At 40.5% G+C, this 20,526-nt stretch overlaps 1 protein-coding gene and 1 long non-coding RNA gene across 3 annotated transcripts in view; one reads left to right on the top strand and one right to left on the bottom strand.

Annotated features, from left to right (window-relative positions):
- Window positions 1–20,526, top strand: part of LOC308485174 — a 63,374-nt gene that overhangs the window by 34,685 nt on the left and 8,163 nt on the right. The gene's annotated exons all lie outside the window — the stretch shown is intronic.
- The window catches only part of MTNR1A (melatonin receptor 1A), an 81,363-nt gene continuing 67,269 nt past the window's right edge, over window positions 6,433–20,526 (bottom strand). For both annotated transcript variants that reach the window (XM_081020561.1, XM_081020560.1), the window contains one exon: window positions 6,433–7,798. In XM_081020561.1, coding sequence (XP_080876687.1) covers window positions 6,930–7,798 — 869 coding nt within the window. In that variant the 3' untranslated portion in view covers window positions 6,433–6,929. The remainder of the gene's footprint in view (window positions 7,799–20,526) is intronic.

The raw sequence follows: 20,526 nt of genomic DNA, 5'->3' as shown, positions 1-20,526 counted from the left end.
TGGAGTGTTCCAATATGCAGTCGACCCCTGCAGCCAGAAGAGGGAAAGTCCTAGGGAAACTGTACCATGTGCTTTTCTTGAACAGCGTGTGCTGATGTCAGGGATGAGTTCTCCCCACACCCCAAAATGCCTTCCTTTCCCAGTGGCATGTGCTGTATTTATGGTCAAATGCAATTGTGCAGAACAGGAAGCATATGGACACACCTTGCAAGAAGGAGAAAGAAGCATTATTTAGCGGGTTTGTTGGAGCTTCATAACACTTGTGTTTCTAATTGTCCTAAACAGGCTCAGAATACTTCACCAATCCAAGGTTAACTACAAGATATGAGCTCATCTTTCCAGACTCTCTCATTTGCAAAGTTAGGCACATCAACCACCACCACCCATGTTTCCATGTTATTAAGAAAGCTCACCTATGGGTAGGATAACTTTTGATCCTACAGAATTTAAAACAGTGTCCCAAAGACAATGCCATAAATGTGTATGGCTTATTGCCAAATAAGTTGGCTTTGGGTGCTAGTTTTAGGTTCAGTTTGTAAAATGCAATCTGATACGGGCATTTGAATTCAAGAGGGTAGGAATTAATTAACATTTCTTTTCGTGTCTTATCACTGAAAAGGGAGTTATTGCATTGCTCTGCAGGAGCTGTGTTTCAAAAGTTTTATTTTATTCCAAAGCTGCTGTCTATTCTTTGTACAAATAGCTGGGATAAAGAACCATGGTGTGGAATGAAATGGGGGCAGGAAATCAGGAGATATGAGCAAAGGTTTGGAAGTCATTCCCTCTTGTTTCCCTATCAGTGATGACACAAGGGTATAATGCCATGATAGAAATGCATTACAGTATATTAACATTCTACTAAATGTTAGAAGAGTTGTGGTGAGAGAGGAACGTGTTTACATCTATAGTGGCCATGCTCGAAAGTAATCAGATATTGGGGTAGATCTTGAGTTTAATCCTATACAAGTTTTTTCGTTAAGTTCAATGGGACTTACACCCAGCAGCTTGAGCCTCCAGTCATAAAACCACCTACCTGGGAGTAGGCCCCATTTAATTCAGTAGCACCTGCTTTTGAGTAGACATGGTTAGGATTGTATTGTTTGGGACTTCCGGGTTGGCGCCTCCAGGCAATGGCGGAGTTCCTCCGATCGGGAGGAATTTGCTCCGCGGAAATTAGGGTCTGACCGCCACGGCGAAGGCGGAGACCCACTGAAATCACAGGCGGAAGAAGCCTGTGAACTTGGGATTCGGCTGGCACCTTTTGCACCTCCCCTACTCGCGGGGAAACCCTGATTTGGGGATCCGGAGCGAAGTGGGGTGAGTGGCGCGGTGCTTCAAATTGACTGCTTCTTTCATGGAGTGAAGCCGCATCGCTGTTGCCGGAGAGCGCTGACTTTTTCCTGTGGACAATTGGATTTTAAACAACTACCCATGAGTAGAACGGAAAATTAGATCCTTAAATTCATTAATTTGGCATCGAAACGGGAAGGTTCTAAACAGGAAGTCCGCCTTCCTTTTTTGTAAACAGATTGAAGCAAAGAAGTTGCAAGTTAAAGCCTTGGAAAGTTTATTTTTGTAAAGGATTAAATCTCCATTGGTTAAAACTATTAAACCCCCCTTGGAAGCAGGAGAAGAGGGGGGAAATTTTGGACCTAGTGAGCCTGCAGGAGAGAGTGAAAAACCAAATTACCACTGCTCCGAACCTGGAAACGGGCTGCCAGAAAGAGTGACTTTTTTTGACAGCTAGCAATAAGAGAAATATATTGTTTCCATTGTACTCATCTGCGTTTAAAAAGTAGGAAAAGAAACTAACTTTATAGTTTAAACTGTGTTTGAAAGGATTGATACAAGTGGAGACTGTTTCCCTCTAGAGGGAGCTTTTGAAACAGTTACAAAAGTGGAGCTGGGGTTTTTCCAGTTGCAAGATAAGAACTGTGTGAAATAGAGATCGACCTTGGACTTTAAGAATGTTGACAGAAGGAGCCTTAGTACTGTATTATGTAAGATAAGGTATTCGTTGGAACAGCTCCACAAGAAGACGGATGCTATGAATACTAAACTTGAGAACTTGGGACAAAAAGTGACTAATTTGGAACAAAAAGTGACCATTAATACAGAAATTGTTCAGGATTTGACACAGGAACCTACATTGACAGGACAAACGGGGGAGAAGACGAAGGAGAATGTTGGTGTTGATAAACCTAAAATAATACAAGTGGAAGCCCCAGTTTTACAGAGGCAAACTGAGGACTATAAGTAGAGGCCTTTTATGAATGAATATAGAAAAAGTCAGAATTTGAAGATTGGAGCCCTGTTTGGATTGAAGAAGGAAGGTCGGATAGACTCTTTCATGCAGAGATCTACTGACCTTTGGGTCCTGAATCTGGGTCAGGAGGTGATTGGAGTTGTGGGGGCCTTTGGATCTGGGGGAGCCTTGAAACATGATTTGAGATATTGTATGGACACTGGTTTTAGCCGTGGAGAGTTGGTTGGTCTGTCAAGAGGGAATGGGGGCATGGTTGGTTCGCCCCCCCCCCCCAAGACTTGCACTTCAGCACCCTCAGCATCAAAGAATATGAAGAAAAACTGCAGAAGGGACTTGGAAAAGATTTAAGAGCCTCGGACAGAAGATCTCCAGGTTGATGAACTATATGGAATGGACGGAAATGACTGGCAGAATCCGAGACCAGGGAGAAGAGATGGTGGTAGAAGATTGGGAAAGTTTAAAGTTTATATATAGAAATATTGTAAATTTAATGAGTGTTAGAAAATTGTTGGAATGAAATCTTATGGCTTTAGCAGAAATGTTAAAAGGAGCTAGGTATAAATAAGTATTTCAGTATTAATGGAAAATAAGGTATAAAATATGTTAAGATATTCATAATGATAAAAATAGAGAAAGATGGAAAGGAATTGCTGAAACAAGTAATAGAAGTGGAATACAAAAAGGGAGGTGAGAGGAGGTCAATGAAATAAGGGAATGAAAGATAGAGTAATGAAATGGTATGATATATGTTTTTAAATTGTTGTTCTTTTGTTTTGTTTAGTTTAGTGTGTTAAGGTTGTGTTTTGTATTGTTTATTGTATTGTATTGTATTGTTTTTTCTTTTCTTTCTCTTTTTTCTTCTCTGCTCTATTTTGTCTTTTTCTTTCGCCTATTTTCTTCTTTCTTCTTTTCTTGTAAGGTTTAAAAGCAATAAAGATATTTTTTTTTAAAAAAGGATTGTATTGTTTGTTACAAAGTTCAATAATGGGTATACAATCCTCTTGGACTCATTTGTGGATTTGTTGGGTTGCATCGAGAAAGAGAAGTTTCAAGTGCACCAAAGGAAATAGTAGACCTTCAGGGGAAGGGGCAGAACACATGCTTTCATGCTGACGATACCAGGTTCAATCCCTGACAACTCCAGGCAAGATAGGGAATATACTCCCTGTCTGAAACCTCAGAGAACTGCTGCCAGTCAGTGTAGCCAAATGATTTGTGCCATTTAGAGTTCGTTTGTACTCAGATTTGAGTGTGAGTTCTAGGCAAATTGGTTCCCATTTCAAGCATATGTTGAACTCAGGAAGGGGGATGTGTTAAGGGCCTGGTAGATTCCTCCCTGTGTTTACAATGACACTCACAAAAAACATAAGCCAAGTTTAAAACATGTTCAGAAAGCCAACACATAATTTGTAATATATTGTGTACAATACTTTCAATAAGTTTCATCTCTGGTCACTCAGTAAAAATAATAAGTATGAGAAAAATTGTTGGTGAAATGAATGGTTAATGAAGTGTTCGTTAATGTATTGCTTTTTTTTAATGAAAAAATAAACCTTCAAATGGGAAAGTAGTTTAAAAGAAGTCAGGAAAAAACATTTTTAAAGATTCCATTCAGCAGGTCATATGCATTAATTTGGAGGCATTTTTTAACACACAACCAAGCAAAGAAAACAGAATACGTCTTTAAAATTATTGCTATATTTAGCAGGTTGTTAACATCACCAACATGCATATTTTCTGTGAATTCATATTTAATACAAATATTTTAAAATACCAGATCTGAAAATGCTAACCATTTTAATAACTGACCTTTCCCCCCAAATATAGTCCTTTGGCATAGCAAACAGTATTTTCAGAATTATAATAAATACATATTTTAGGCTGCCATCCTATACTTCTTTATCTGGGAGCAAGTTCTGTTGAACTCCATGGGACTTACTTCTGCGTAGACATTAATAATAATTTGTTTCTTATACCTCGCCCATCTGACTGGATTACCTCAACCACTCTAAGTGGCTTCCGACAAAATATAAAGGGACAAAACAAAACTGTTGATTCCTCCAATAACCTACACTGATTACTCCTAGCAATTATTTTAGGGCATGTACATTTTCATTTTCAATTTGATCTACCAGTTTGTACAGGGGAAATGAAAAAAGAAACCAGCTCTTCAGAAAAGATTCTAAATACTAATCAGGCTACTGAAACTACATTTATGCTACTTTGTCAGATGCATCATAAAACATTACTATATTATTAATCATAATATTGTTTAAGTAAGGCAAGATTTTTTTGAAAGAATTTAAATAGTGTATTTCTCTTATATGATTAAAATCAGATGGTCTGGCCACCTTATTGTTCTGATATCACTACATACAAAGCAATGTCAATACACAACAAAACATCCTCTAAGGATGGAATCACACTGGAGGAAGCTGTGATCTAGAATTTACTTGGTCAATCATACCACATGATGTCACAATAGGAGAGCACTGACTATTTACACAGTGGTTTGATTGGCAAGAATGGTTTGAGTGTAAACAATGGTGAGTCAAGTGCCTTGAGAAATGCATTGACCAGCTTGTTCTTACCTAGAAAAGTTGTTGTTAATTCTGTTGCAGACTTAAAGTGAGCTAAGAACAACACACAAGGCTCTTGTTTTTAAGATAAAAACACCTATTTTGTTGCACGTGGCAGTTTCAAGTATGTATGAACGTATATTCATTTGCCGCATGAGCTACATTAAATTGCACAGTAATGTTATGCCTCAGGAAATAGATATTTTTTTGATCGTATGCCTAGATCTTGCAGAGCTCTATAGAGTACGATGAATATTTAGTGCTTGAAAAAGGCATTGTATCTAGTGATGGAAACAAAATATTTGAGAATATAGTATATAGAAGTGATTTGATAAATCCGTTTAGCTATACTTTACAATTATAACTTACAATTTTAAAAAAATTCAAACTATTCCCCCACCCCTCTCAACTTAAGAGATGGTTTGAACTTATATGCAGCATCATGGACCATGCTTGAAGATACAGGTTAGTGGGTGACGAAGGGACAAACTGCATGTAACTTGAACTGCACAGTTCTGCCCTGAATGCAGCTCCCCCAAACAAATACACCACTTGTCAGCATGGAGGCCCCAATCCAGACCGTAGCATGGGATTTAACCCTTTCTCTCCTACTGCTGTCTGTATCTGGATCAAGGTCCTTCTGCCTGCAGTTTGCATTGCAAGAAAAGCTCCCACTAGTTTCTTAGGGGTCATTTTTGTTTGGTTAATTTGCCATGCAAATTACAAATGATGATGACGATCACAGGTTTATGCTTTCCCAGAAATGTCTGTTTCCCTCCAGACTGATAACGACAGGTGCTATATGGAACATTGAGGTACGCTAACAGATTATTGCCAGTTTCTGGCACTTTGATAAAAGAGAGGTTCATTGATGATAGGAAGAGGCAAGTCCTAAGAACACAAGAAAAGCTTTGCTGGATCTGAACCAAAGACCCATTTAGCCCAGCATTCTGTATTCACAGTGGCTAACCAGATTCCTCTGTGACACCTGCAACCAGGACGCAAGGGCAACAGCACTCTCTTTCATATTCTACCCCTTCTGTTAGGAGTATTTTTAGGTTTGGAAATTGAAAACATTGAATTGAAAACATTAGTTTTTCATCCACGTACGCGCATTTAGTCTTTTGATTGTCCTCTAGGTTCTGTAGCACGGGAATGCAATTTAGTATGCATCTCTCTAATCTCAATACTTCAAAAGATCACTTGAACAGGCAACAGGCAGATTATGACCGAGAAGATGCTCCTCGGTTTCTTCTTTGAAGTGAGACTCAGTGACCCACCTGCCTCACCATTCCTTATCAGTAGTGGGGGTGGGGGCTGAAAGGCCTTTCATCCTTGGTGCTCATTGTCCAGAATATACACACATACACACACCTGAGTGGTTCTGGAGGCTTTGTTCCTCCATCAAATTAAGTTTCCCTGTCATACAGAACTCTTTTCAACAACTTGTCATCCTATAGCTTAGCAATGTATATACTCTGATAATTTACCAGCAGTTCCTTGTATCTTTTTAAAAATTATTATTTCTAGTTACATGTACTTCGGCTTATGCTTTGCAGCATTAGATTATAGTTTACGAAGATTGGGGTGTGCTTGGTTTGTTTGTTTGTTTTTTAAAAATCCAAGTAACATGTCTTTGTTAGTTCCAATTCATCTCTAGTGCTTACTTAAATTAAACAAAAGATTTAGAATGATTTGCTCTTTAATTCCATAATAGCCTACAGTTGTGTATCAGCGAATCACTAGGAATTACTCAACCGAAGGAAAAGAATACATAAGCCCCAATAATTTCAGATATTAATTGCATGCTTAACTATCCCTCTGGCATTGATGGGTCTGAGGTGCTTAACTTTGGCTGGATCATGTCCACTGTATTGAAACATAGCATGTAGTGCAATAGGAGGAACTTTACCTTAAAAACTGTTACTTTGGCTCAAAAATACTACACATATAATCTCATCTGAGTGCAATTGTACATTAGAGGACCAGTGTCTCATTGCAGAGCTTGAACCATGAGGCTAACAGATTTGACATTTGAGTACATCAGAGTGTCTATAAATTGTCAGTTAACAAGGTTTCTCTTTTCACACCGAGTCAACCTTGACTAAATTGTTGTTTGTGATCAGTGGCGAGGGCTTGCTTTTCATCCTGTCGACTGCATCATTTGAGCTGTCCTGGAAGAAAACTCTTGCTGTACAAATTGTCACAATAATTCGTTTGTATTCTCGTCTAAAATTCTGGTTCAAAAGTCCATAGATGATAGCATTAAGGCAGCTGTTGAAGTATGCCATGTAGTAACTGGAAACAAACAACCACTCTGGAATTCGGGGAATTATTGTTTCTGGGTTGACAGCCACTGCAAGGCCTATAAAATTCAAAGGAGCCCAGCAGACGGCAAAGAGTACAAACACCACAAACATGGTGACAAAGTTCCTAAAGTCATGTGGCTTTAGTTTGGGTTTGTTGTCGGGTTTAACTCTCCTCCGTACCTGAATGACCAGGATCCATATCCTCAAGTAGCAAAATGTAACTATGGCTATTGGGAGCATGAAATGGAAAAACACAACAGCTATTGTGTACGCTGAGCTCACCGACTGGGAGAAGGTGCATGAGAAGATCCTGGCATCATACTGAAGCGACCCAACAAAAAGATTGGGCACAATGGCAACAAATGTTAGGACCCAAATAAGGATGACGTAGCACAAAGAGTTCTTGTCGCTGTACAGCTTGTCATACTTGAGGCTGTGGCAGATATAGCAATATCGGTTAATTGCAATTCCAGTAATGTTGAATATGGATCCAATAACACTCAGGCCCATAAGAAATCCACTGATCTGGCAGTGGATGTATCCCAGGTTCCATCCATTGTGAAAGATAGATGTCAGGACCAGAGGGTATGGATAGATTGCCACAACCAGGTCAGCGATGGCTAGGCTGACAACGAAGACATTGCCTGAAAATGAAGCATACAGAAATTGATAAATTAACAACGGTAGGGTTTGTTTTAACCAAAGCACATTCCAGTTGACCTCCCAACTTCATACATCTATCTAACAGCTTTTGCACACGACAGAAACAACACATTGCCTACATACATAGCTAAGCGAGGTGTTAAAATCTGAAAGGGATACAGTAGGCTGTTCCACTTTGGACTGCAGGTGAGAGGGTGGGGTATCATTCTGAATGTTCCCATATATTATAAACTCACGGGGGGGGGGGGGAATAGTTCGTTCCTTGCTGTGCTAGTTTGCTATTTGCAAGGAACTGGGTGTTTCTTCCTTTTACTTTTTGGATGTGGTTGTTTTTACAAAGAAGTACATTAAAAAAATCCTCACCACCACCTTTGCTGCAGTCTGAAGCCACCATGCCCATACCACATTCCCCACCACTTTGCCCCCTCCCTCTTGGTAACTGGCAACCAATGTCAGGTTAGCTATGGCACACTGTCTGCTCTGCCCTGCCAACAACTACAATTCTGAAGTCATAAAATATTTGTACCACCCTGTTCTGATATATGTGTAGATCCAGCCTGAGATGTTCAATTTCTAAGAATAGAAGAAGTTCATAGAACCAGAGAATCATATTGCTAGAAGTGGTCTTGTAGGCCATCTAGCCAACCCCACTGCTCAATGCAAGGAATCCAGTTCTAGAGCTTCTGCACCAACTTCAGCTTGAAAACACCCAAGAAAGGGAGAACCCACACCATCCCTCTAGGTAACTAGTCCCATTACTGAACTATGCTGACAACCAACAAGACTCTTCAACCTTATTTAAGCTCATTAGATCTAGCCCTGCGCTTTGATTCAGTAGGAAACAAGTTCTTGTCCTCTTCTATTGACAGCCCTTCAGGTATGTGAAGGGTGCTATCATGTCTTCCTTACTCCTCCAGGCTAAACATATCCAATACCTTTGACCTTTCCTCACAGGATGTGTTTTCTATGCTGGTGTCTAAATCCACAGTAGTAGGATGAGGAAGAAAAATCACAGGGAAGTGAGGGGGGGATCTCTTGTACAGGCAACTCCCACCACTCTTCATCAACCAGCCAGTCTCTATCACACACCAAAATTCATCTCTAGTTGCAAGTAGCTATTCCTAACTAGTTGTGCATAGCTGTGCATAGCTAGTTATATCAGAATGCAATCTAAACCCGGGAGTAAGCTCCACTGAACATAATGGGCTTTACTTCTGCGCAAGCATGCAAAGGACTGCCCTCTCGGGTGTGCATCCTATGAAAAGCAATGCAATGCAGAGAGATGTCAGCAATTGCAAGGCCCCCAGTATCCACATTGCCAGCCAGCCTCTGGCTCAGCTGGTTGCACACAGCTCTGCATGACTGGAGCTTGGTCAGGGCACCAGCCTTCAAGCTCACCCTCTGAAATGGCACTCCAGCCATGAAGAGATAAGGAAACACTGTATGAACTCCACACCTACTCTAGGGAAGTTTTATTCATTTTACAGTTGATATCCTCTCCCTCAGATGTGGAATGCCTATTTTAGAATCCAGGTTCTATATATAAACCTGACTTGTATCAAAAATTCCATGTGCATATTAAATTTTAATTATGTGACAGGGGCCTGTGGGATTGACTTCTGATTAACAAATTAAATCTGGTGCTGCAGGTGGCCTTGCAAGAGAATGTGAATGGCTTCAAACTCAAGCATTCAAGCACGTGTCTTCCAACATATCTCCCCATCTAAAAATAGGTCTTACATGTTACATTATTTAGCAATTTTCACAAGGCTCTATTTTTGTTGCTCAGCTGGGAGAGTTGTACAGCAGTCACGTTAGTGGGCAGCAGAGTGACTGCTTGGCAGAAGGTACAAGTGGAACTTGCCAGTCATGTAGGAAGGGACCCAGATAGCCTTGAGGGCAGACTGCTCCAGACAAAAGCCTTCTAACAAGACTTGACTAGCTGCTAAAGCCTGACCATCAAGCTAAAAATGAGGCCAGAAGGGCTGATCATGAGATACCCCAACATTCAAGATCCCTAGAATCCTAAGAGTCCTCCGCACACCCCCCATTGCACACACCCCAACGCAGCCCACCCTTATATACTGGTACACTTTGAAGATATTCCCTTCATTCTCTTTTTGAAACGTTAGACTGGGATTGTGAACAGATTACAGGGAGTGCCATTTGATAAAAGACCAGTCTTGAGCAAAGGATGATCCCCTTGAGTCCCCTTGAGTAAAAAGGGATTAGATGCTGCACAATCATGCAGGTGTTGGGTTTTAGAGACTTTGCTGAGGATTTATTTAGTGTGCTGTTGGGAGTAAATATTAGGGTTGGAAAGGAAGTTGATTATGCAAGTCTAATTATGGGAAAACTTTATAAACATGAGTTAAATCAAAGCCACACGTCTGATTGTTTTCCTACAAAGACTCTTGTAATTTTGCAAAGTGTTGACCACCATTCTTCCTAGGGAAAAATATATTGCATCTTAAGTTGAATAAGGTCCAGAATGTTAGGTTTGGAAGAAACTATGGGCTAAAATGCATTTTGAATTCTCTGGTGCCTTGTGAAGGCTTCAGATGCCAGGAACTGCTGGCAATATATTACCACTCATTTCAGTATCTTCAATAATCACTGACGAACAGCACAATGTAATTGCAGTCTGGCAGATATTTGAAGTACTGTGTGATGTGTAAACTTTAATCTGTTATGATATTTAAGATGAATAGTTTATTGTCTTTCTCAGTTTATCTCAGCTAATCATTTTGGAAGTGTGTTGAGAATTTCACAGCTGTGTAGATTTTCATTTTTGTCACCAATATGGAGGCATCCAATGCTAAGAAGTCAACATTGTGTTTGTTCTCAGTACAGCTTAAAACATGTGATGTTCACACACACACACACACACACACACACCATCCTCATACCTATATTGCTCAGGAATTCTAAAAACCAAAGAAATCAGTGCAGTTTTGAAATAAGCAGCTTAAATCAGTGAAGTTGTGAAAGGTTCAGTCTGCCTTCTTACATCCAACCATAGAGGACAACTTGCTCCTTGTTCTCAAGATCCACCATGAAAAATGTGGTTATGATATCTTAAGGTACCCAAATGCAAGGCAAACAGACAACTTTCTAAAATATGTGGTAGATAATACACACCATACTTTAAGATCACAGTTAGGCTGAGTAAGAAGAGTACATTATAGCTTTATTTTTCTGCCATTTGTCCAACAAAAACACTCCTTCAGGTGTTTCCCCACTCACAGCAAAAGATAAAGATAGTAGATATTCTGCAATAGACAAGTTTACAAAACATGGCATGCTTTGGAATCCCTAGAAGAGTATGCACTTGCAATTCTGTTCTCGCCTACATGCATTCAACAGTGCTTGTGAATAAATCTTGTGCACTACTAAATGTATGCACAGAGGTTCTCCATGCCCAGCTTGGGAACTGGAAAAAGCTGAGAGCTTTCCTTTATTCCATAGAAACTTCTCCTACTTTGTGAATACTTCTTTATAGGAAAGCCTAAAGAACTCTCAAAAGGTTGCTGTTTCAGTGTACAATTGTTCCAGTACTCAAGAGCAGTATATTTCCATTTCCCATTGGACAAATCTGATATTATTCTAAGTCAAGGTGAACATATTGTTCTAAGTCAAGGCGCACAAGGTGCGGTTCCTCACATTCACATTATTATCTTCAGCATTCTTCCCTCGCTCTCTTCCTCAGTGACAGTTTTAGTTTGTAACCCCTCAAGGGGTAAGGCCAGTGCTTGTTTGCATAACTGAATAATGCATTCTGTACATTTGATGATACTGCATAAATATCAAAAAATCTTATAACTGATGTATCTGTTGGAAGTGGAACTTCAGGGATCATTCAGTTTGCAGCTTAAGGGTTAATCTGGTTGTCAGTGAGCAAACTGGTCAAAAGGAGGTGGGGTGGAGGTGTTTCTTAGCAACCAGGGAGGTAGCATGATTCTTAGTGAGGTAGCTGTGAGTGCTTGTGTATGTGTCTGGGAACTTTACTCTGAATATTTAGTTGATTCTAACCCAGTTCTCAACAAGGCCTGCCCCTAAAAGACTAAACCCGTCTGTTTCTTTCTCTTCAAGTCAAATACTGTTTTGTTTAGTTTGCTCTGTGAAATGTTGCCAGAATTCCTCTCTGGGGTCCATTTGCTTTAATTAAGTGATTCTGCTAACTGTATCATCATTCCTATTAAACACTACTCAAACAAAGCCATAATCCACACACAATATAACAAGGCAATTCTCTATACAGCGGAGAGGAAAGACTTGAGAGATCAGGTAAGCACTGGAACAATCCCCTTGTGTAAGCATTGGAACTACCAAGACAAAAACTACTACCACCATTCCTAGCCATGAAAAAATGGTTCCCATCAGCTAAATCATGGCATTGGTTTTGCCTCAGTGATGTTACTAGGCTATCCTAGACTCACTGCTTCTGTAACTTGGAGAAAAATAGCCTGCATTGCAGGTGGAGCTGTGGGTTAAACCACAGAGCCTAGGACTTGCCGATCAGAAGGTAGGCGGTTCGAATCCCTGCGACGGGGTGAGCTCCCGTTGCTCGGTCCCTGCTTCTGCCAACCTAGCAGTTCGAAAGCACGTCAAAGTGCAAGTAGATAAATAGGTACCACTCCGGCGGGAAGGTAAATGGCGTTTCCATGCACTGCTCTGGTTTGCCAGAAGCGGCTTAGTCATGCTGGCCACATGACCCAAAAGCTGTACACCGGCTCCCTTGGCCAATAAAGTGAGATGAGTGCTGCAATCCCACAGTCGGTCACGACTGGACCTAATGGTCAGGGGTCCCTTTACCTTTACTATTGCTCAGCAAGGAGAGATTTGCTTGCCAAGCACCCCTCTTTCCAGCCCCCTACCAGGAATAGACAGACCCATTCCCAGTCAATCACAGTTCTGCATCAGAATTTGACTAATTCTATCCTGACACATTTTCATGTGGATTTTGTGAAGTAGAGTACTACTATCATTATGCATGATAGAGTACTACTATCATTATGCATGATAGTAGTCAACCGTGCCTGTGCGAATGCCTATATTAATTGTTCTTGTGATTGCTATTAATAACAACAATAGTTGCTAGCATGATCTGTACACCTCTCTAGTTTCTTGTATTAGAAACTGCTGTCCGTAGTGCTCTGAAAATGCTTTCTATATACGGTGGTCAGTGGTATGGAAAATTTGTCTTACCAGAAAACGTTGATGGAACTGGATATGCATAGCCTGGATACGAGTTAACTGAAGGGACATGTGCAAGGGCTGTCACATCCAAGAGGGCAAAGATTTATTCTCTGCAACCATGAAAAGCAAGATTAAATCTAAAGGGTTAAAGTTACATGGGGGTGAATTCTGGCTAAACTTTAGGAGAAACCTATTGATGGTAAGTGCAGTACGGCAATGGAGTCAATGACTATAGAAGTCAACCCAACTCTGAGCTGGTGGTGGCCACAAAATACACTGTGCACCTTTAGTTAAGGCTGTGTGCAGCAAACCATGAATTGCATTGCCCCTGCTTCAATAAGCAAAGCAGGATCAGCCAGTTTGTCTCTCAAAATAAATACAAGTAGAAAAATGCAAGGGGGAGAATGCCTTTGAACATAAACCGAAGGGCTATATATAGACAGCTAAAGATAGTTTCATTTTAAATATTCAGTAAGAACACAGTTGTTCTCCCTCTGAACCTTCGCTTTAAGTTCACCATCCTTTTTTTAGATACACATGTAGAGTCTCCAGACCTGCTTTATTATTTAAGAAGATCTAACAAAGCAGAAAAACAACAAGGAAATTCTCCACTTAAGGAGCTAAAAATAGAAAGAACGCACCAACAGGAAAAAATATGGGATAATTAACTCTGTGTATAAATTGAAGACAATCTAGGTCTGAACTTTTTATGTAATTGAAATCTGTAAGTAATTGTGACATGTGGGACAATAGTTCCAAAGTTCCACCTGCTACTATCGACTGGCAATGCATTTTGTTATGTTTTGTTTGAAATACACATCATTTGAACATAACTCATCACACCATCTAAGCCCAAGGGCAGTGTGGCCAGGTACAACTTGCTTCCTAAAGGCTGCATTCATATCTTCCAAGCTGTTTAAAATTAGTTATAAATGTAGGAGCTGCTTCTCTATTAAAAACAACAACTGCACAATAGATATTCTAAAGTGCTTCACAACCTCTCTCTACACAGAGAAAGAGACAGTCACAGGCCTCCCTCTCTGCCACTGTTACAACTGCAGCAATGCTCCCTCGATGTGCATGAGTTGGATACACACTGAGAAGAATTGTGCATACCAATGTATGAGCATACAGCTGCTCTGTATGACAACAGACCCTGACTGGGCCAGGGTCAAGTGGAGGAACTCTATATGCACATATAACTCCTCATGTATATTAAATGTGCAGAACTCATGAAAGCATAGCATCAGAACACAGCCGAGGACTGGGCTAAACACATGTCCACACAGCCACATAGCCCTCTCCACAGGTCCCTTCTATGCATGGAAGAGGTTGTGTGAACTTCCATGCTGTTGCTCTGCTAGTTGAGATGCGGGTGCTTCACATGTGCACCAGTAGATTCCTCACAAGCTAAACATGTGAACTGACTCAGTTGAAAGGTTTGGTATGCGAAGTGATAACACAACTTGTGTCTATACTGTTTGCTTCTGTTTTTTTCATTCATCATTAGTTATATTCCAAATTTTCACACGTTATTTTAATTTCCAAAAGTTTCCCTTCTTGCCTCCGCCAACCAAAGATGCTGCCTCCCTTTAATAATAAATAATTAAATAAACCAAAATAGAATAAAAAATAGCAATGCACATACAGAGTATGAAAATAGCTGAAATACAACAAAGAAACAGTCACCGAGAAAATAATGATACCACATTCAGGGTGATGAATTGAGCAGTGGGTATGATTCCTCAAACAGTTCTTTTCTAGATTTTCTGAAATTTATTTTCCCTTTGCGGTGTGTTAAATAGGGCCTGTTAGTGAGCTGCCAATTATAGGAGTTCTTGTATCCATCCCTTAATGTCTGGTGTGTTTCTGTGAGATTTACAGTATTGCTGTCAGCTTAGCTCTATCGAACCAACTCCCCATTATGGCTTGCTTTGTTTAATAGCTCATTTGCACATACAAGACACCTGATAATGGATATGAATCAGTGAACTGGCTGGTGTTCTACAGGGTGATGTGCCTACAATCAAGCAAGAACAGCTCACTGACAGAAGAACATTTTAAAATGGGATAGCAAAATGTCAGAGAGGTTCATAAACAAGGAAGCAAGTAAAATACATCTCAGAGACATTATATCCGCAACATGTCACTTACAATCTCATTTTTAATTTTCCTGAGGCTGTAATCACACATACCTAGGAGGAAGCCCTGTTAAACTCAATGGAACTTACTTCTGAGTAGACATGCCTAGAGTTTCACTGTGAAGTTTTAACTATGATTTATATAAGTGTTGGAATCAATGTTCAGTTATGGAATTGGATTTTTTAAAATGTAGGCTAATGATCCAATTGTCTCTGCTGAGGCAACAGGTCTATAAGACTGAGCACTAGGATCCAGGTCCAGCCCTATCATGAGGCAGAGTGAGGCAGTTGCCTCAAGTGGCAGCTGCTGAGGTGGGGAAAGTAGCTAGGCCAGAGCTGTGAGTTTTTTCTGGGAGAGTCTGAGGCAGAAAAAAGCTCCAGAATTAGAGGCAGAAGCTGAAGCAGGAGAGTGGGAGGAGGGGGCCAAGAGACAGAGATGAGTAAGTAAAGAGTCATGGGTATCTCCTCCTCCTGTTGTGACATGCTCCCCTTCCCCCCATCTCCCAGAACCAGAAGAGGGCTGAAATGGGTGGAGCAGTGACAGGCTTCACCAGGTGTAGTCTCCAATTGCTTGGGAAAAGCCCTGGAGAGGAGGGCACTTAGATGGCTGTGGGGAGGTGAGGACTTTCAGCATCAGCAACTCATTCATGGGGAAAGGCCTACCATGGATGAGCCGCTGTGCTCATTAAGTGTGCTAATGAAAGAGCTAACTCCAAATTTGAATGGTGTGATTCACTGCTGGCCTACTCTCTGACACATGGTTATGGAGGTTGTCATGACAAGCAGGAGCATTTTAAAATATACCATTGCATTTACAGCTAATTTCAAGGACACAGGATGTGGTTGTTTTTTCTCCAGGCCCTTTTTGTGGCATCCATCAAGGCCATTGGACTCCACAAACATACATATACACCCTCCAATTTCCTTCAGCACAGAATCCGGTGCTGAGGGTTTTCTCTTTTGGAGCCCTAGTGCTCTCAATTTTCTCTTCAAACAACACAGGTCATAAGATATCAAATGGAAAACAACTGGATAAGATAATGCTCCCTGCGAGTTTCACCTCAGTGAGTGCATTATTCTGACATTTAGCCACTTTAAATGTGCTGGAGGCACATAATAACAACAATGTGGCATCAAATATTATTTGATAAATGCATTTCTTGTCGGCATCTATCTGATATGATGGTAATGGGGAGAAGATTTATGGACAGCTAGTCTCCTAGGTACTTTTATTTTTCTTCAGTTCAACAAACACTCTTTGACTCCTCCACAGTAATTGCCTCAGGGCTGCAAGAATATTTTATCTTTAAACATCTTTATAACAGCAGAGGGGCAATGAGATTCTTCCTCGATAAAGATTCAGGAAAAGGAAACCATCCAGAATTATATCAGACATTTCTCCAGCAGCAGCTTGAGTGGCCTTCTAGGTTAGGAAGACAGTCTCCTCCATGTAAATCAGGGTTGTGGAATCTGTGGCACTTTATATGTTGCTGGGGAACAACTCCCATCATCTCTGGTCCTTGGCCATGTTGACTTGGGCGGATGAAAGTTGGAATTCAACAAGAAGGGTCATGCATTTCCCAGCCCTGATGTAAGTGGACAATGTTTTTCCCCATATATCTCTTTGTGTAAAACACCAGCTTCTTAACAGTGCACATGTTAGGCCATCATACGGATGCTTAGTGTGCCACCACCAAATTTTTAAGGCTATACACGCCATGTACCACATAGAGTCTTAAAAATTATGTGGTAGCATAGAGAAAATTGCCTCAACTGCATATTGAGCCACCACAATGGAGTCTCATCATCACGTGATAATAGTTGTGGAGCACTTTAATGTAGATTCGACACAGTTGCCATAATATGCAGTGGTTCTCTGCTTTTTAAAATTATTTTAATGATAATTCACCATGTCTTTGCTATTTGATAGTTTGTTGCTTTTAAAGAACATGGAGAATGTTGCAGTAGCTTATTCTAGTCATCTATTTCCATTTGGAAGACAAAAGCAATTTGTCTGAGGCGGGAACTTTCAATGCTCTTTTTATGCTGGTTCTCCTTTGTTTGCATTGTTGGTAAATATGTTTGTTACCAGTGAAGATTTAATTTCAAAGAGCAATCCCTAAGGATATGCAAATCTAAAACAGGTTCCACATAGTAGTTGGCAGCATTTCTAGGAACAATGCATGAAGGCCAGTCCATTCAATAGGTCTTAGGAGCAGGAACTGGACTGGTTCTATGACTGTGACATAAAAAATAAAACCTAAAAGATATAAAGTTGCTGCTTTTGCAGGCTGTGCTGCCAAGAACTGCAACAGGTTTGGGTTATAGTGATTGCAATGTTTTGTTTGGGTTTTTTAATGCTATTGAGCTCAATATTTGTTGTTGGAAAAGTTGGATTCAAATATTAAATCAACTCAATTCAGCTAGCTGATTCAGAATAAGGGCTCAAAATTACCAGCTTTTTCTTCGCAAAAGATTAGGCTATAGAGAACCTAAACAGGTTAAGCAGAGGATAGAAACAGCACTTGGATGTGTAGAGTTGGATAATTGCAAGTATTGGTCTCTGGAAGGGACAAATCACATGGATCTCAAAGCTTCATCTGGGATGCCCTAGTGTCCTACTTTACAGAGGATAGTTCACTATGAGAAGGGTTGTCAGTCTTCAGTCCTCCTTTTGAGGAGCTATCAAGGTCAGTTTGAAGATGAAAACCTTAAGAAGGGTGAACAAGGTACAGTCGTACCTTGGTTTTCAAACACCCTAGTTATCGAACATTTTGGTTCCTGAACGGTTGAAACCTGGAAGTGACTGTTCCTGTTTTCGAACGTTATTTTGGAAGCTGAACGTCCAACAGGGCTTCCACGGCTTCCAGCATAGAATTATGCCAATTTGATTTAGATACACACTTTCATAGACTCATAGAATTGTAGAGTTGGAAGGGACCACGAGGATCACCTAATCTTTCACCCAACATGTGGCTCAAACGCCCAACCCTGAGATTAAAAGTCTCTTGCTTTACTGACTGAGCTAGTCCTCAGCTTCCGTATCATCCTCCTTTTTCTTTTTCTTTTTTTTGTCATACTTAAGTGACAAGCCTAGCTTAGACTGAAAACACTTAAGGAAAAAAACACTGGTGAATACTCATGTTGCAGGTATTTGTTTGCTTATATACATTTTAGGCTGATTCTCCACCCGGAGACCTTCAAAGTGAAACACAAGATAAAAACAGATGAAGTCTAAAATCTGAACAAAGCAAAATAGGTGTAAAATATAGCAAAGAATCAGGAAAACAGCCTCCAACAATATGTTTTGTTTAAGGTGTTTAAGCATGCAATAAATTTTATTTAAGTTGTTTTGTGTTTCTCTGATACTAGAAAACCAACTCAGACTTCATTACTAATGAATTATAGACTTCATCACTAATGAAACACATATATGAGTTATATGTGTTTACGTTTGCATGTGTAATTTTAAAGATTTATTTATGCATGTGATAAGATCTATATGATTTAGATTGCTATTCTGGGATATCAATCCATGTCACAACAACAACAACAACCACCAGTTGGGAATGTTTGAGGCACTATGGGTCATTCATAGGTTACTGTGATTCTTTACAGAACTACACATTCTGCCAATACGGATAAAGATGATGCTACTGACCAGTTATCCCATCATGAAGGAAAGGTGAACCAGGAGCAAGAATCTCGTCTCTTTAAGCTCAGCACAATACTTGGAATATTAAGTGCACACACGTACCAAGGGTTTAAGTCCTGCAGCTGTCACGCATTGTGAAAGCTCAAAGAGGCAATGTCATTTCTTTGGGAAATGTTGTCAGAGATTAGGCAAGTGGGATGATATGGGTGCAACAAAAAAGTTGATGGAGTAAAACAGATTTTCAAAGTTTGCAAGAAGTAGCTGATGCCTCAGCTGTGACTTTCTGTGCTCTCCATTGCCTTCCCAGTATTATCCCTCCGACATTTGTTGCTAGTGCTTCTTCCAATGTCTTCTGCACAGAAAAAATAATGTCAGACACTTTGCTTTTCTGTCCCTGGTTTGCTTCCAGCCACATACTGGTTACACTAAATTATGTTTGACAGTTCTTGCACTTGGGCTTTTGCTCCTTATCAGCATAATTGCAATTGCTCCATTGGCAATGGGAATAGGCAGCTTTGATTTGGCACTGTACCCTTGCAACAGAAAACGGGGCGCGGTGCAAGAAGTTCTTTAAAAGGAACAATGCCCTTCAGGGTTATAAGACAGAATTAAAGGACACAAAGGCAGACTCCTACTGCAGTTACTGCCTGTATGCATGTTTTTAATAGTCCTGCTATTACTGTAAAAGTAATGTACAGTGTGTTGCATCTATAATCACAAAATAGTACCAAGAGGAATAGAAACGCAGGCTGTTGTGAAGCTTATATCACTTTTAAAACATTTATTCTTCCTTTTTCTTCTCACACATAATCAAACTGTGAATTTCTTAGCTCTGGCAGGGGATGAGAAAACTTGCAATTTTGTATATTTTCCTGATTCCCTTTTTAATCTGTTCCTTTTCAATACCAAAGCAGTCAGGCTGAACTCTGATCCTCTCATTAAAACAGAATGTCTGGAAGCAAACTGAATTAAAATGATACCATTTTGTTCCAGTATATCATTCATCTTCTTGAGGGCTATTTGAAATGTATTTATGGACAGTAGCTCTGGGTTATTTTCTCCTCACCAACTTTTAAAACTCAAAATACAGAGAAAACTATATCCCTTTTAGTTCATTTGGAACGAAGCTGGAACTGTTATCATTTTAAAGTGGCATAGTTGCAGAGCTGCAATAAATGGTACAGCTACCAATAAGATGAATAAATAATTATAGAAACCAGTGATATGCCCATTCCATAGGTTTGTCTAGGCACATAGAATCCTCATGGATATCAGGGATGAAACCAGTGGGGCAGGCAGCATGGGTGTCTGTGAACAGCCCCTGCGCAGGTGTGCCAAGTGGTAGGGGCTGAGGGGTCTTCAGCCCCCACCCCATTTTTACCTCCTCCCTGCCAATGTCACGTGGGGAGGAGGAGGCAGAGCGTGGACCCCGGCAGCCCCACTTTGCCTCCCTGATGATGTTGCACTAGGTGGGGGCGGGATGTGTCACATGACACGTAACGTGATGCATCACGTGATGTGCCCCAACAATGTGTGGGGCAAGTCGGCACCCTTGCCCCTGCCTGGTTCCTTTGTTGGGCCTTGGAGGAAGTCAGGGAGTAGTCTACTAGCATAGGATATATCTTCCTGTGCGAAAAATATGGGAGGAGAAAAGGTGTAATAAGTCAACTTCCTTGTGTGGGCTAGTCATCTGATGACTAGAACTCCGCCGGCC

This window comes from Podarcis pityusensis (assembly GCF_964106645.2).
Source record: "Podarcis pityusensis genome assembly, chromosome: 9".
Taxonomy (NCBI): domain Eukaryota; kingdom Metazoa; phylum Chordata; class Lepidosauria; order Squamata; family Lacertidae; genus Podarcis; species Podarcis pityusensis.
The sequence above is the reverse complement of the archived record's forward strand: the minus strand, read 5'-3'. Positions and strand labels throughout refer to the sequence as shown.